Source organism: Arachis ipaensis, chromosome B07 (genome assembly GCF_000816755.2).
Source record: "Arachis ipaensis cultivar K30076 chromosome B07, Araip1.1, whole genome shotgun sequence".
Taxonomy (NCBI): Eukaryota; Viridiplantae; Streptophyta; class Magnoliopsida; order Fabales; family Fabaceae; genus Arachis; species Arachis ipaensis.
The window spans coordinates 381,536-398,947 of NC_029791.2; the positions used below are offsets into that span (position 1 = coordinate 381,536).

Consider the following 17,412-nt stretch of genomic DNA (forward strand, 5'->3'; position numbering starts at 1 on the left):
TTTTGCATAATAAAGGTAAAATAATGAAAATATTTATTGTATTTATCCGATTATAGGTTATAGATAGGGGTATTTTATTTATACAGAAAGGAGGGGCAATTACAATAAATTATGTCTGTGGATTTTAAAAAAAAAATTCCAACACTAAATTGTCTTTATTTTTATATGTATAGATGTACAAATTACTGTTGGTTTTCCAGATTAGTATTTAATCAATAAAATAATTTTGATTGATAATATCAAATGCTTTTATATTGATGGTGTAGTAACTTTGTCTTTGATTTCAAAAGTTAATTATTTAGCCATCTAATGTTAATTAACTTTTCACTTTTTGCCAATCTCTTACAGAAAAATTGGGCCTACGTAATCTTTACCTGGAGATATTGGCACTTGATGAGTTGTCCCAGTTTTTTTTTTTATGAAAAAATATATGGAATTAACTTCTCTAACAATGAAATAACTTAATTAATTATAATTATATTGATAATTAATTTTAAAATTTTTAAATTCAAAATTTAAAAAACTTTAAAATTGATTAAGTAAACCTAATTAAAACCTATAGAAACTTCCATCTTTTCTCTTATATTAACCTACCCACCTCCAATAACCATCACATACACAGATCTCAGTCTTTCTCCGTCTCTGTCCTTATCCAAGACTCTACAACTTTTCAAACTGAAAGTGATGCAGTAATGCATTGAGTTGCTGATGTTGCGATCCAAAGAGGGACTTGGTTTGTTGAAGGAGAGCCCAGTTTTCAGTGGTGGGATCGTAGAAACTCATTTCAAAAACGCTATCGTGGTTGGAATGTGTATGAGTTCGGATGCCATGCATGTAAGCTTCTTTAGCTCTGTCACAGTCGCAGAATTGAAGGTCTCCGTTGAGCCAGATGGGAGACCCCGAACCGAAGGCCTTCCCGGGTAGCGAAGAATATGAAGTTTCGCCCATAGGGAAGGCGTGTCAAAGAGATCACGTAGATACCCTTAAAATCGGTCTCTACCTTACACTTGGTTCAGTTTCAAGAATTGTTTAAGGAAACAGTGGTGGAGCACAAATTGTCCTTGAACAATTACAGAAATATAAAAAAAAACATTCATTTAATAGAAAAAAAATATTCTAATGCTTAACAAAAGAAATATCCATTTACATTTTGGCAAAAATAATTAGATATCTATAAAATTAAAAAAAAATTATGAATTTCTTAAAGAAATAGAGACATTCACATTTGCAATACAAAAAAAATTTGAAAAATATATAAAAGAACATTCATTCGGTATGAAAAAAAAACATTCTGATACTTAGCAGAAGAAACATCCATGTATATTAATTTATCTATTCTTAATATATAAAAGTAGATACATAAGTTTACCCACGTTATTTTTAAGACACCTTTCTCTTCTTACTAATGTCATGTCAGCAACATCGCTTACTTGTCAAAATTTTAGATTCAACCACTAATTTTTTGCCAAATCAACTATTATTTTCAAATTAACAAAAAAAATAAAATATACAAAAAAAAATACAAGTAATAGAAATATATGCAAATTAGGCTGCATAATTACCGATGACAATAATTAAAAATTAATAGTGTCTAACCAAATTTGTAACCTACAAGAATCCATATCCCTAAACATCCATATTACAAATGTCATAATAATCTATTAATCATAATAAATTTTACGTTATAAATATTTAAATTTCATACTATTTGACTTACTTATATAAGTCTCTTATCACAAGAAATTTATTTTCGCACTACACAGCATCTCAAACTTACTCAATAGAATATAATTCTTTGGACAATATCATATCACCAAATAAACAGACAATTGGTTTATCAAAGTTCGTGTGGTTCGTCTATGCAAAACATTAACACCCACAAAAGAAGAAAAGTTTCTTTACTTAGAAATAATTATATTAGATGAAAAGATATAAAACAAACATATTTATTATATTTTTAAATTGTATTTTTAAATTAAACATTTTCCAACTCTATTTTGAATTTATATCACTTGAGACATTGTCACATAGTGGGTCAAAGAAAAATATTAACAGGTAATTTCACTTTATATTATTTCAGTTACTCTTATTAAAAATAACTTATTTAAAAAAAAGCTACACATTTTTATTCTTTTTATTGTATATGTCATTAGAAAACTGCATGCAAATCAAGAGAGTAAGGAGAAAGAAAATCATACAAATTCAAGGTACATCTTCGAAAGAAGAACATACATGCAAAGATGGAACAAACAACATAATAGAAAGTGCATACAACTCAACAATTCATAAAAAACATGCCTTCACAAGAATCTACGACACAAAGAACAAAGCAACAACTCTAACAATAATACCTTTTAAATTTAACTTTAATTTACACATATTTAATTTAATTCTACAAAACATAATCATTTTTAATATTTATTATATACTATCATTAATTTACCGTCCGCGCATCACGCGGGTCTCATTCTAGTTTTTATTAATATGAGTTTTGAGATCCTCCCCATTAATTTTAAAGTGATTTTTAAAAATAATAATTATTTAAATTTGTCTTCGAAATTATTCTCCGAGACTCATAATAGTTTCTAAAATAATTTTCGTCCATCTTTACCATTAGAAAGATTAAAACAACGTCATTTTATATTTATACAAAAAAAAAAACGCTAATCCTCCCTAACACGACGTCGTTTTGTATTTATAAAAAAAACATAATCCCCAATTATCTTCACTAATTCTCTTTTTCACACTGTTCTTCTTCTTTAACTTCATAATAGCAATAACATCATCAGAACCAGCAAAAATTATAGAATAAAAAAAACCAACCATCACAAAAGATCACGAAAAAAAATCAACAATCACAAAAGATCAATTAACTTAAATAACAAGTATTAATCAACTTAAATAGCAACAATCACAAAAAAATAGCCATAATTACAGTATAAAAAAAAAATAAACCATTGATTCCTTCATGAGTTCTTTCATATTGGTGCCACTCCTTTTTAAATTGAGTTATTATAACCAGTAAAAACTCATTGTTACAAAGTTGAAAACTTGAAATTCCCGGCAGATAAAATCAGAAGATGACATTGCAAGGTTTGAGTACTATGGCACTAGCGATATGACCTCCTAGTCCTCGATTCAAAGTAGACAGTGGTAAATCAAGGTTATTATATGGTGGTCAAATTTCTTCTTATGGAGTATCAGCCAGCAGAATCAGAACCAGCAGAAAATCAGCAATAACAACAATCACCCAAAACATTAAACAATAATAATTAAATAACTAAAAAAAATAACTCACTTTGGTCGTAGAAAAAAAAGAAGGATGCAGAAGAATACAGAGAGTAGATAAGAGAAGAGCACATACGGCTATAAGTAGAGAGGAACGGAAAGCTACTGCTATTGTAGAGCTGTTAGTGGGCCTTGGAGTCGCCAGCGAGTGCGGCGCGCTTGAAAGCGTTGATGGTGGCGATGGAGGAGTGGGGCGGTTGACGAAGCCCTTGAAAACAGTGAAAAAGTACGAAATTTAGATGACGTGGTTGGAGAGCACCTTCATCTCGTGGTGGTGAGGGAAAACAGATTAGAGATTGTGAAAGACTAAGTTGGAGAGCCAGCGGCACAAAATCGAGACAGAGGTCGTGAGAGGCGGCGACAAAGAGAATTGAGGAAAGCTTGCCTCTGCTATTGTGAGTGAGAGAATAGTGTTGAGTGCTGACTGCTGAGTGTGTGAGAGTAGAGTTGGAGAGGGAAGTTCAAAAAGATTTTTTTTAAGTACAAAATAAAGTCGTTTTAGTCCTTCCAATAGTAAGGATGGACGGAAATTATTTTAGTAACTAATATGAAGAGTAATTTTGAGATTGAATTTGAGTAATGATTTCAAGAATCACTTTAAGATTCGAGTGCAACTTCAAGGACTACTTTGAGATTTAACTCTTTTTTCTTTCTTCAAAAATTATTAACATGCCCTTCTTTTGAGTGAGAGCAATGGCATTTTCAAACAAGTAATAACAGTGCGAAGTGCTATTCAACGCGGAAGTAGATATTTCAATGGTTGGTAGATTAATTCTCTATCAATGACCAATCAAGCAAAGAACACACCGGATGTAACATCAACACCAGGTCTACTTAATTTGTAAGGTAATCTAGAACTATATAATTAATTAACAATTGGAGGAAAAGTCCATGTATGGCGTTACCCAAATTTAAGTAATATATTTGGTAGTTACAAAGAATTCGCAATCCACTTTCCAGCCAGGTTCCAGCGTAACGACGGAGTTTCTCGACTTACATTTTTCAAATATGTGAATCAAGCATTCCTCCTGTTTTTGGTTTTATGCTTTTAGCGCCAAATCATGACTCTCATAGTAAGTACTATTGAAATGTATTATTTGTATTTTGGGTTACCGAGTTAATATATGTCCTGCTCAATTTAATGATAAAATAGAGTATTTAAAATTTTACGTTGTATACAACAACAATAATAATAACAAAAGTTTGTCCCCCTAAGTGGAGTAGGTAGGATCAGTTATATGGATTAAATATTCTATTATGTATCATGTTTACAAAAAGACCATTTACATGTAAATCTTATTTGACCACTTTATAGTTGGTCTTCTTAGGTCTTTTTCTGTTTTTCACCTTTGTCTATATTTCATCTCATTCATCCTCCTTATTCGGTGATCTGTTGGTCTTTCTCTCATGTGTCTAAATCACCTGAGACGTGATTCTACATCTTTTTCATAATAGGTGCTACTCCAACTCTCTTTTTTATATTTTCGTTCCTTATTCTATTCAATCGCGTATGACTACTCATCCATTTCAACATCTTCATCTCTGCCATACTTAATTTATGTTTATGCTCCCTTTTAGCCGCCCAATACTCTATACCATAAAGCATAGCTGATCTGATAGCAGTGCGATAGAATTTACCTTTAAGTTTAAAAGGTACTTTTTTGTCACATACAAAACCAAATACACTCTGCTATTTAACCAACTTGCTTAGATCTTATGATTTACACATATTTAATTTCTCTATTATTCTATATGATGCACCTAAAATACTTAAAATTTTTAATTTTTTGTAAAATATTTTCTCCAATCTTCAAAAAAAAATTAAATTGTATATGAAGCAAAAATTATATATATTTCACAAATAACAATCTTGTTACTAAAATTTAAACAGAGATGAGTGGAAGATATAATTTTCAACCAAAAAAAAAAGGATGATTAAGATAACAGGATGGCAAGGTAAAATAAAGAAAATTATAAACTATATCAAGTATTTCATAATGATAGATAGATTTATTTGCTATTTCATAATTTATTTTATAAGTAAGATAAAAAAAATACTTTATTTTCACAAATAAAAATAAAAAATTTAGAAAATTTAAATTTATAATTAAAAATAGTTAAATAACTTGACATGTTTAATTAAATTATCAATTTGACTGCATTCGAGTTTTCACTTTTTTTTTGGTTGTCCACGGTATTCTCTAATCCGACAGGTCAAAGACTAATCCGTCGCGAATCGGATCTCTATTTAAGGGTCTGTCGCTGGTCAATGGGTTGCTGCATACATAAGGCGGAGAATTCAAACCCTGACACTTGTTTAAGCGGACGAGTGAGCTAACCACTCGACCAACCCAAGTTGTTTCCGAGTTTTCACCTTTATTAAACATATAATCATATTATAAAATGAAATGAAGGGCCTTACCGTGTGCTGGTGATTGGTTGACGGGTTGACTGACTTTGGAGTCTACTCTGGAAAAGTCCCCAAAAAATTACGTAAAGTAAGTTGTAACTCCCAAACCCACGTCGATGGCAAAGCCTAATAATATATAAATAGAGAGAGATGGCCACAACGCACTTCATAGCATGATGGAGTATCCAAACCCGAGAGGCAAGATAATGATGATGAAGCCTGTGCTTTCTTTTTGTCTTGTTAGTGTTTTGCTTTCCTTGCTTCTCTTCATCTTCTACTCCTTGAAGCCCTTCCTCCTCCAGCAGTTCTCCAAGACCTGCATCTTCCTTCTCTGCAATGGACTCATGTTCTTCATAGCCATCAACTCTGGTCTCAATGCATCCCCGCCAGAAGAAGAAAACACTTTGATGATAGTGGAACGTGAGAATTCATTGCAAGACACTCTTGAACAAGAAGACTTTGAAGACAAGATTGTAACCATGGTAGAACAACAAGTTGAGAGAGAGGGAGAGCCAAATAATGCTATAGTGATTGTTGATGGACATGGTGCAGTGGACACAGAGGAGTTAAACAAGAAATGCGAAGAATTCATTAAGAAGATGAAAGCAGCATTCAACTCTGAAGCAAGAGATAACCGGTGGCTGGTCCCTGCATATGGGAATGCATCCTCTCAATTGTTAAAAAAAATTGAGGGAGTAAAATGTAATCTATAACCCCACACTTTACTCCCTCCATTGTTAAAAAAAATTGAGAGGATCCATTCCCCCTGAATTATCCTCCTCTTTCTCTTCTAACTTAAAAGAAACTGATAGGTGTCCTACTTGTAGAAATTTTTGGTCACTTTTTTTTGCATGTTTGCAGCTGCTTCTGCCGGAGTATGTATTATTAATCTCCCCTCTTCTGTTCTATGGACCATGTTATGAATGAAGTATGTTAACTCTCCTTAATTAGTATTGTTTCTGAAATGTTTACCTTCCATAATGGAAGCAGCATTCACTGAAGTGAACACCCTTAGGATCATCAATGCGATTCTGGATTTCTATCACGTCATAGGAAGGATTTGTTTTGTTTCCGGACAACCAACTATTCAGCATTTATTTTGTTCTAATTTAGCAAAGTATAGAGTTTGTTTTACTTGTCATAAGATCCCCAACGGAGCTTAATGCAATAAACATAATTTACTTTGTTTGACTTGTCACGCAAGGAGTGTTCAGAGCGTAAGCAAGGTTGGAAAAGCAAGCTTACTTTTTGAACTTTAGTTATAGCTATGCAAAAAGATAGAAAGATAGACGGATTTGTTAAGTAGAAAAAAGAAATAATCATCCAATTAAAAATAATAAATATAATTATTTATATATCTATTGAATTGAACATCTTAGTATTCTCATTGTCTACGTATATTTTTTCAAAGATAAAACAGGATATTTAATCATCATTGAATTAAAATAATAAAATTATACATAATTATTATTTGAATTTTTTTACCAATATCTTGGATATAGACTTCTAGAGATTTTTTCCCCCTAGAAAAGGGTTCTGGTTCTGCCTTTACCAATACCAATAATTTGTTAACACACGATTTAAAATGTCTTGTGCAATTCTAACTGAATCAAAATCAAACAAACAATCATTGCTTTGTCACTTGTATATATGTTCAGAAAGTAAAAGAAGGCACATTATATTAATGCAAACATGGAGGAGAAAGAAGAGTCCTGCCTTGTAGCTTCCTTTATAAAAACTCAAGAGTTAATATATTAATATATGGAAAAGTATTCTTCGCGTAGTCACGTGGCATGTTCGCAATGGAAGATACGAAGCAACTACGTATTGACCAGGTCACCACACATAGAGGCACTGGACGAATGTGTGGGCCTACACTCTGTCCATCCTCCTCCTTGACACGAACAGGAACATATAAGAATCGCTTTCAGGGCAGAAGTTGATTATCCTTCAAAGGACGGCGACATCCAACAACTTTGATTTCTAGGCCTTATTATTCCCATGCATAGTGTGTTTCCCAATAATCAAAATCAAAGTATATTATTAACTCTGTAGCTTAAATTGTTAACGAATAACATTTTTATTTTGGACTCATGGTCCCTACCCCACAAACAGATTGGTGTAAGCAAATTAGATATAGAAACTGAAAGCATAACCTGTTAACTGTCCTTGAGGACACTCTCCTTTCTTATTAGTCAAAGTTTCTGAAAATGGCATCTTATTGCCTATTTCTATATTTCTTCAAGCAGTGTGACAATCCCCACAAACCCAAAGGTTCTTGATTATCCTGAATTCCTGATTGGTAGTTCAGAGTTTCGAGTGAGAACAAAAGCAATTGCCAACTTTTCACTATGATAGCTCAGCAGCTCTTGTTTGTTTTCAAGTTCAAGATCATAGAGTGCGTATTTGCTTTCAGGCACATATCCAGCATCCCTTATTTTTGAAAGTAGAACATAGTTCACACCATTCTGGGGCTCAATAAGCATCTTGGCAACATGCTCCTAAAACTGTTCTCCATCCATTGCCATTGTTTTGATAAAGTCATCTAGCTTGGTGACATCACCCGCTCGTCCAAGGAGGTCTGCCATACAAGACAAGTGCTCTATTCAAGTCTCTAGTCCGTACCTGATCTGGCAATTGCCCTATTCCGCACATGATCCAACCCAAGCTTGCACAAGAACTCAAAGTGGTAATAACTGAGAAATTTGAGGGCACCATTCCATGTCTCCTCATTGTATTAAAACAGGCAACTGCTTCCTCAAATTGTTCATTGTGGTCAAGGCCAGAGATCATAGAATTCCACGACACAAGAAGTTGGATCCCCCCCTATGGCAATAGAATTCCATGATGTGACACGAGGAGCATCATCATACATGGGCATGTCTGAAGAGAATGGAGACTTAGAAATTAAGGCATGAATATCCATGCCTGAGTTTAAGCCTTCCGTCTTGGCAAGCTCGAAGGGCACTACCAATGGCATAGTGATTTGTGCATATCCTGAAATCAAACAAGACCAGGAAACAGTGTTCCTTTGGGGCATTTCAGCAAACAGCTTCCGTGCGCTGATATAATACATCATCGTCTTTGGTATGTCCTACCACTTGAGAACCCTTGGATTGCTCCCTAACCAATTGTAGCATGTAAAATTAACAAGATATTTTCATTCCTTTCTTATTGTAACAGATGAATCATACAAAGTGTTTTGATGATGACACTTGATAGTATGTTATAATTTCAAAAAGAAAGATAGGCGTTCATGCAAGAGAGGAGTAGGCATTAGGCTGAACATCAGTGTATGTGCCGTTTAACCATTGCCAATTCTAGAACATGAGATGAATATGTATTGTATTTGTGTATATAAATAAAGAATAAATGACCATTTGTACTCATGAAAGATGAAAATGCTGACATATGTACCCACACTAAATCGCAACTAAACTTATACCCACTGATGGCATCTTGCGTGGGTACAAGTTTAGTTTCGATATAGTGTGAGTACATATGTCAGTGTTTTCATCTTTTATGGATATAAATGATCATTTATAATAAATAAATAACATTCCCTTCAGTTTTTAAGAGGGGAATACATTGCTGATTGCTGAATGCTCATTACCTACGTACTACATTACTGACGTTAACAAACAAATAAATGGTCTCATGAGCCCAACATAGTTCAAACACAATACACAAACTCAAAAATCTTTGATCATCTTTCCCTTGGCAGGGACTTGTACAACACCATGCTCACATATTTCTGTCCAAACTTCTCCGTCGAACGCAGGGCGGCGAAGTCACCCCCATCGGTTTTGTGGATGTATAGATGATTGAGTTCTAGATGGGAGGGTCTAGGGAGAACCGTGGATGAAGAAGAAGGGTCATCTCTTGTTGTCAGTGGTAGTTGTGGTGGTAACTCCGGCGGAGGTCTGCCAAATTCGTCGTCGTTTAAGAGCATGTTATCATAAGTCCATGGTGGGGATGGAGGATCTTGGGCATCACCTAACCTTGCAGCCGTTTCTGGAATATAATCCTGCAAATATGGTTAAGCATTAAGTAGATATTAGAGGAGAAGTAGTCCAACAAGTGTTCAAGAATTGGAAAGAAAAGAAAACAAGTACCTGCAAATCCAAGATGTTGTAGGGGAAACCAGAATGATCAAAAGCCCAGGGGAATTCTGGAGCATGGGTGAGATAACCATCTACAATGAAACGGTAATGATAGATACCTGTTGGGAGTGCTTTAACAATGGCATAAGCATGAGGATGAGGGGGAGACTGCAAGTGCAGGGTGTCTCTGGTTTCCCAGTTGTCCCATGATCCTATAACAGCAACATCCCTGCTTACTGGATGGTTCCAAGTAATATTCACACGTTTCAATCTCTGATGTACCACTCTTTCTACATATCCATCTTGCATTTGCCGCTGGGCCATGCACCACCAGTTACACTAGCTTAGCTTTGCTTTTTAATTTCATTTTCATACATCAACTAACAATCACAAAATTAAACATATCATAACTGAACACCCTGCAACATACACTTGAGCAAGCAGTATCCCTTTGTCCTGTCACAAAACACAATAACAGATTTAAAAGGGATCATCTGACCTGTGGTGCTGCTGCTGTGGGGGTATGGAATCTCAATTGTGGTTCATACTTGTCATCATCTTTAAGTCCAGAAGTGCCTTCGCCGTCTTTTCCTTTGCCGTGACTTCCCATCACCCAAAACGGAACAAGTTGATTGCAATCAAAGTGATGTAAACAAGATGATCAAGGAAAGCTACAGCTGCCAGCGACACAGCACGAATCGAATCCATTAGATACATCACAGCATACATGATACAACAAACAAACAAACAATAAGAAAGCAATATATAGTCACTTTCACACCCATTTCTCTACAGTCTACATAACATACAACAAACCCTTTCAAGAAGCAACCCAACCTCCCTAACTGCCATTCTTCCTACACAACATACATACCCACTTTTCTTTTGAATCTTTGATCATCAACCTCTCTCTCTCTCTCTCTCTATATGTTATGTAATGTTATATTCTCCAATGAGTTTGGAAGATTCTGCTCAGGACTGTGACCCGGTTTAAGGGGGAGAATGTTCCCCTGCCATCACGAACAACTTAACAACCACACACTGTACTGTGTCATCAACTGTGCACATCATTCGTCTTTGTAAAGAAAAATCAAAGGGTACAAATAAAACTGGTTTAATTTATATACCATGATGATGGGGGTGCAGCAGGTGAGTGAAGTTGTTTTTCATCCAACAAGTGGAAGGTGAAGTCAAAAGAAAAAGCAAAGCGATGTTGCTCTAAAAGGTGAGATCACACTAAAAAAAATAGCTATTACTCTAAAAATAACATTGTGGTTACACTCTACACAGGAAATCATGAGTTGTTAATTAGATTTTGACGCCTTCAACTTTGTCCTTACTCTCTCTCATTTTTCTTCTTATTATTAAACTTTAATTATTTTCAATGCTACAGCAATTCTTTTACCAATAACAACACTGCTGCAATTCAACAACCAATAAATACTACCTAACAAAATTGTTATGTATTATAAATCCTTTTTTTTTTTGTCTGGTCATAAAATTGAACTATTGACATAATTGGAGTTCTATTATTAGGAATACATCTAATTTGGCCATTCATTGTTATTCATTAAAAGATGGTAATCAACAATTATTTCATTTTGAAACTTCAATTCCATTGCTTCTATATATAAAATAAATTCTTTGTTAGGCATATTTTGTGTTGAAATGAAAGGGACTGATACCTCTAAACCAAACAAGAAGCGGCACACTGCATCTCCTATTCAATATTCATGGCTGTAGGGTTTGGTTGAAATTAAATTAAAGCAGAGATTATTATTTAAATAAGTAACATTTGATACCGGGCAATAACTTATACCACCCTATACTTATATTTTATGTTATCTTTGGCGTCATGTCAAATAAACAACAACACACCAAGAGGACTTTCTTTTGATACAAGACACTAGGTTCGTGTTATCGAATTAATCGAGGATTCTTTAATTTTTCTCTTATGCCTCTGCTCCCATGAAACCAACAAGAACTTGCGCCATCAGGTGGTGACAAAATCCCTTGTTGGATGTTATGGCTGGTTTCGGTTATGTTATATTTAACTTATAGTAATTTAAAGAAAAAAGATTAGTTCCTTTGACACATTTTTATGTTCTAGAATTTCGTAGCTGTGCCAATTAAGTATATAATTAAGATGACAGAGACACGCAACCAAAGAAATATTATCAGGATAGCTTTTAGTAACACTCTTGTTATTATTGTTAGTTCAGTCAAATGCCAATAAGTAAGATTATTATTTTGATAATTTTTTTAGTCTCTAATAATGTAATAAACGGCGTTATATCTCCGTTCTGAAGCAAGCATATAGGCATAATAATGAAGGTGGTGCCAAACTGAAATTAAAAAAAATTCTCCAACGAGGAAAAGCAGAGATACTTATGGAACTTTTGAAGCATATATTTACGTATGCTTTTGACAAGTTAAGATGCAAGAATTAATAGCATGCCAAGATTCCAAAACAAGCACGTGAAAAAGCAAAGAGTTAAAGCAAGATAGATTCTTGTTTAGGCCACATAAGTAGCTCCAAATAAGGCCTTAATCAATTATTCGAGCCAACTTTAGCACGGGGCCTCACATATAGCATAAGCATAGCTCCCTCTCTTTGTATGTTGAGTGTTCCCATGTGGTTTGTTTTTTATATTTGTTGTGAAAGGGGGTCAGCAAGCATAATAGGTGCTACTTGAGCATTGTCTTATTAGTCCACTAAAGTTTGTGAGAGCAAATTATGGAGCAAGTGCGTGGGTATCTCCTTTTAAGCATCCAATCAATCATCACAACAACAACAACAAACCCTCAAAGTGATTCAGATGATAGCCAGATTATGTTTTGCTAATCTCACGCTTCATTTCCTTGCTTTGCTAATAAATAAATTGTTAGTGTTGCAGGTATTAAACCACTCTTCCACCTTAGCCCATGACAACAATAAAGACGTCTCACGGTCCATAAATTCAACCCAACAGAATACACAAATTAAATTATAATTTAGTCTTTATCTTATCTTATAGTTATCTTTATCTTTATCTCTATCTTATCTTTATCTACTTTTATCTTTCATAGGCCAATACTCTATATATACTTAGTTTTACCTTCATAGTTTACAATTCAATCAATCAACAATCAATAAAATTTTCTTCATCTTTTTCTTTCACAATTCTTTTATTTTCCTATTCTTTCACAATTTTATTATGGTATCAGAGCTCCTCTTGAGCTCTGCTGACATCCATGGATCAAGGAGAAAGGACACACCAGCAACATCATCTAGAGCCTCTTTTGGATCTTTCATCAGCCCAACAGAATACACAAATTAAATTATAATTTAGTCTTTTTCATCTTCTTCTTGCATTCTACAGAGCAACAATTTGGGAACGATTGATTTGGTCAGAATGAGAGAGGGATTATATGTCTTTGAACCTAATTTCGGTAAAAATTCATCCACTACACACTCCATAAATTCCATTCAATCTCCACCCATTACACCTTCCAATATATGGCATTTTCGTTTAGGACACCTTTCTGGGCAAAGACTTAATCATTTACATAAACAATTTCCTTTTATCTCTATGCATCATAACGAGGCTTGTGACATTTGTCATTTGGGGTCCGTTTCGACAAAATTCTATTCATAATCATAAATATTTTTTTACTATTGTTGATGATTTTAGCCGCTTTACATGGGTTACTTTATTAAAATCAAAAGGAGAAGTGCAAAATCAAATAAAAAATTTTATTACTTTAATTGAAACACAATTCAACTCCAAAGTCAAAACTATTCGTTCCGATAATGGACGAGAATTTATTTTACCTGATTTTTATGCTTCAAAGGGCATTATTCATCAACGTAGTTGTGTTGAAACTCCTCAACAAAATGGAAGGGTAGAACGCAAGCATCAACATATTTTGAATATAGCTCGTGCTCTTATGTTTCAATCTAATTTACCATCATCTTTTTGGTTTTATGCTGTTGGACATGCTGTTTATTTACTTAATAGAGTTCTATCATCCGCAATTAATTTTAAAACACCATTTGAGATTTTATTCAATCATCCACCAAATTATCATGACCTTAAAGTTTTTGGATGCTTATGTTTTGTTTCTACCCAAATGGCAAACAGATCAAAATTTGATCCAAAGAGCCAAAAAGGCTGTATTTATTGGCTTTCAACTTGGTTTTAAAGGGTATATTGTTTATGTTTTAGAAGATAAAAGAATTGAGATTTCTAGAAACGTGATTTTTTATGAAATGATCTTGCCCTTAGTCACAAAAAATGTCCAATTCCAGACACTCAGCCCAACATTGCCAAACACACCTTCTCAAAAACAAGATTCAGTTAGTCTTCCAGTTGAACCCTCACCTATACCCATTGACCCAACTCCACCTAGTTCTTTATTTTCTCCAACAACCTCTCCTTCTTCCACACTATCGTTTCCTAACCAAGTTGAACCCATGACCACTGAATCACTTTCAACACTAGACATCAGTCCACCATCACCTTTTCATCCCCCGTCACCTTCTTCACCACCTGAGCAACCCCATCCTTGTCATTCCGACCGGCCTCACCGACCTCCAGCATATCTCTCTGATTACTTGTGTAATTCTTCTCTCATCTCTACAAATCAATCTCCCTCAAAGTGCAAGTATCCTTTATCTTCAGTCATGTCTTTTTCTTCTCTTTCATCTTCACATAAAAAGTTTTTTTTATCTCTACATTCTGACGTTGAGCCAAAGTCTTTTAAGGACGCCAATCAACACTCTAATTGGCGTAGTGCTATGAAAGATGAGTTGGATGCTCTTGAGCAGAACAAAACTTGGCGTCTTGTTGATTGCCCTGCAGGGGTTAAGCCGGTTGGCTGTAAATGGGTCTATCGCATCAAACGCAAGCCTGATGGTTCAATTGATCGATATAAAGCACGCCTTGTGGCTAAAGGGTTCACTCAAACTAAAGGTGTTGATTTCTTGGAAACTTTTTCCCCTGTTGTCAAGCCTGCCACCATCAGATTAGTTTTGGCATTGGCCTCTATGAAGCGTTGGCCTATACATCAGTTGGATGTCAATAATGCTTTCTTACATGGGGATCTTTCTGAAGATGTTTATATGACTCTGCCACCCGGATTTATATCTCCTTAACCGAATCAATGCTGTAAGCTACTAAAGTCACTGTATGGTTTACGACAATCTAGTCGTATGTGGTATGACAAACTTTCTCATCTTTTGCTATCTCATGGATATCAGCAGACCTCATCTGATTATAGTTTATTTGTCAAATTCATTGGTGATCAAATTTCTATCCTTTTAGTCTATGTTGACGACATTGTTCTCACTGGTAATTCTATTTCTGAACTTGCTGCCATTAAGTCTATTTTGCACCAACACTTTCGAATTAAAGACTTGGGCCCATTAAAATATTTTTTGGGTATTGAGGTTGCTCAATAAGAGAAGCGAATTTGCTTATCTCAGAGAAAATATTGTCTTGATCTTCTGGAGGATTCTGGTTTATTAGGTGCTAAACCTGCCTCTGTTCCAATGGATAATACCACAAGACTATATCAAGACAAAAGTCCCCTGCTATCCGATCCTTTTATATATCGTCGTTTGGTTGGCCGTCTTATCTATCTCACCATTACTCGACCGGACATCATGTATGCCACTCAACAATTAAGTCAATTCATGGCATCTCCTACTGAATCTCATCTTCAAGCTGCCAAGCATGTGTTACGATATCTGAAAACTAGTCCCGGCAAAGGACTTTTCTTTCCAAGGGAATCAGAAATTCAGCTTCTCGGCTTTAGTGACTCTGATTGGGCCGGATGTCCTGACACTCGACGATCTTTAACAGGTTATTGTTTCTTCTTAGGCAGTTCTTTAGTCTCTTGGAAGACCAAGAAACAAACCACCGTTGCCCGCTCATCCACGGAAACAGAATATCGTGCACTTGCCAACACAACTTGTGAACTTCAATGGATATTAAATGTGTTACAATTTTTACGCATCTCTCCTATCCGCCCACCAGTTTTATATTGTGATAATCAGAGTGCTCTTCATATTGCTGCTAACCCGGTTTTTCATGAACGGACCAAACATTTAGAGGTTGATTGTCACTTGGTTCGACAAAAAGTTCAAGCTGGAGTGATGAAACTTCTCCCAATTTTCTCTTCTGGGCAACTAGCTGACATCTTCACCAAGCCTTTGTCTCCTCAACCCTTCCATCTTAATCTGAATAAGCTTAGTGTTTTTGACATCTTTCATCCTCCAGCTTGCGGGGGCGTATTAAACCACTCTTCCACCTTAGCCCATGACAACAATAAAGACGTCTCACGGCCCACAAATTCAGCCCAACAGAATACACAAATTAAATTATAATTTAGTCTTTATCTTATCTTATAGTTATCTTTATCTTTATCTCTATCTTATCTTTATCTACTTTTATCTTTCATAGGCCAATACTCTATATATACTTAGTTTTACCTTCATAGTTTACAATTCAATCAATCAAAGGAGTGTTGAAGTTAGTCCCATATCAAAGAAAGCAAGGAAGAGTGGGAAGTTTATAAGATGAGAGACCCATCAACTTGACACTTTAAGGTTTTGAGTTGGATGTGGTGTCTTCTTATATTATGTTATTTCACTTAATTTTTTCCTAAAATCTTCCCGGTATGATGTATGTTAGATAGTATAAGAACGTATAAAAATTAAAATAAAAAAGGGGTAAAAATGTTGTAAGGCCATCACTATCTTAACTTAAGGAATAAGCAGCTTAATAAGTAGCTGTCAGTTTGCTGGCAAAGTGATGAAGGCTTTTGTTATTAAAATATTCTCCCTCCTCTTTTCGTTTATTGTTAAAGTCTTCAAAGCGCATTTGTATGGTAAAGAAAAAATATATATGGTAGAAATGTGACACCAAATAAAATATGGTTTTGCTCCATGGGATGGGTCAAATAAAAGAAACCCACTGATTGCGATGGCCAAGACAAATATATAGATATGAATATGAATATGAATAAGATGAAGAAGCAAGCAAGTTGAGGACCATACATATATATATATGCTTGTCTCGTAGCCCTCCCAAGGATTATTTTATTATGTGTATAGTATTACTCTACCATTGGCTCTCCTATTTCTTCTTAGTATTTTCAACGTTATTTATCACTTATTAGAAATAACAATTAACCTCCAAATCAATGAAGAGTATGTTTCTTTACTTTGAATTTTCAGTCCATGTGTGAATGTAATATTGAGATGTGTGTATGTATAACTGTATATACACTTTTTTTTTTTCCCTCTTAGAACGGTTCTATGGTTAGTGATCAGTTTTCTCTAACAATCTACTTCATTGTTATCTCCAAGGTAAACAATGCAGAATCATATTAGCTTATATATATGTGTATGTTTTTCTTTTTATGAAATAGAATTATTTATAGTGGAATTGAGGAATTGAGTTGAAGAGCCACTGATTAGTTATAATCTCTGACTCCAATGAGAGAAAAAGATATATTTATAGAAACTCTAAAATCTAAAAAAATACTGTGGTTAAGGTTGAAAATAACTTTGCAGGCTCTTACCGCACTATTTATAGCCTTTCAGTAAAAGAAAATTTTATCGTA

The 17,412-nt window shown here is 34.5% G+C and overlaps 2 protein-coding genes across 7 annotated transcripts; one reads left to right on the forward strand and one right to left on the reverse strand.

The window, feature by feature from the left end:
- On the forward strand, positions 5,799 to 6,748 carry LOC107608146. The gene is made up of 2 exons (XM_016310028.2): positions 5,799 to 6,352; positions 6,469 to 6,748. Exons 1-2 carry the CDS (start codon positions 5,872 to 5,874, stop codon positions 6,495 to 6,497), a joined length of 510 nt encoding a protein of 169 aa, XP_016165514.1. The 5' UTR covers positions 5,799 to 5,871; the 3' UTR covers positions 6,498 to 6,748.
- LOC107609602 (SNF1-related protein kinase regulatory subunit beta-2) lies at positions 9,027 to 11,505 on the reverse strand. 6 transcript variants are annotated; one of them, XM_016311609.2, is made up of 5 exons: positions 10,929 to 11,304; positions 10,676 to 10,827; positions 10,301 to 10,478; positions 9,814 to 10,116; positions 9,027 to 9,725 (listed from the first exon to the last, which is right to left on the reverse strand). In XM_016311609.2, exons 3-5 carry the CDS (start codon positions 10,409 to 10,411, stop codon positions 9,405 to 9,407), a joined length of 735 nt encoding a protein of 244 aa, XP_016167095.1. In that variant the 5' UTR covers positions 10,412 to 10,478; positions 10,676 to 10,827; positions 10,929 to 11,304; the 3' UTR covers positions 9,027 to 9,404. The 6 variants fall into 6 exon arrangements, with proteins under 6 accessions (XP_016167095.1, XP_020962471.1, XP_016167096.1 ...); XM_021106812.1 differs by lacking the exons at positions 10,676 to 10,827; positions 10,929 to 11,304 and adding an exon at positions 11,487 to 11,505; XM_016311610.2 differs by having other exon boundaries at positions 10,787 to 11,307.

Coding starts and splice junctions, on each gene's coding strand:
- LOC107608146 (XM_016310028.2), top strand. CDS start 5,872: ATGATGGAGTATCCAAACCCGAGAGGCAAGATAATGATGATGAAGCCT. Junction 6,353..6,468: donor CCGGTGGCTGGTCCCTGCAT/ATGGGAATGCAT, acceptor CATTCCCCCTGA/ATTATCCTCCTCTTTCTCTT.
- LOC107609602 (XM_021106812.1), bottom strand. CDS start 10,411: ATGGGAAGTCACGGCAAAGGAAAAGACGGCGAAGGCACTTCTGGACTT. Junction 10,117..10,300: donor CCACAGCAGCAGCACCACAG/GTCAGATGATCC, acceptor TGCATGGCCCAG/CGGCAAATGCAAGATGGATA. Junction 9,726..9,813: donor ACAACATCTTGGATTTGCAG/GTACTTGTTTTC, acceptor CCATATTTGCAG/GATTATATTCCAGAAACGGC.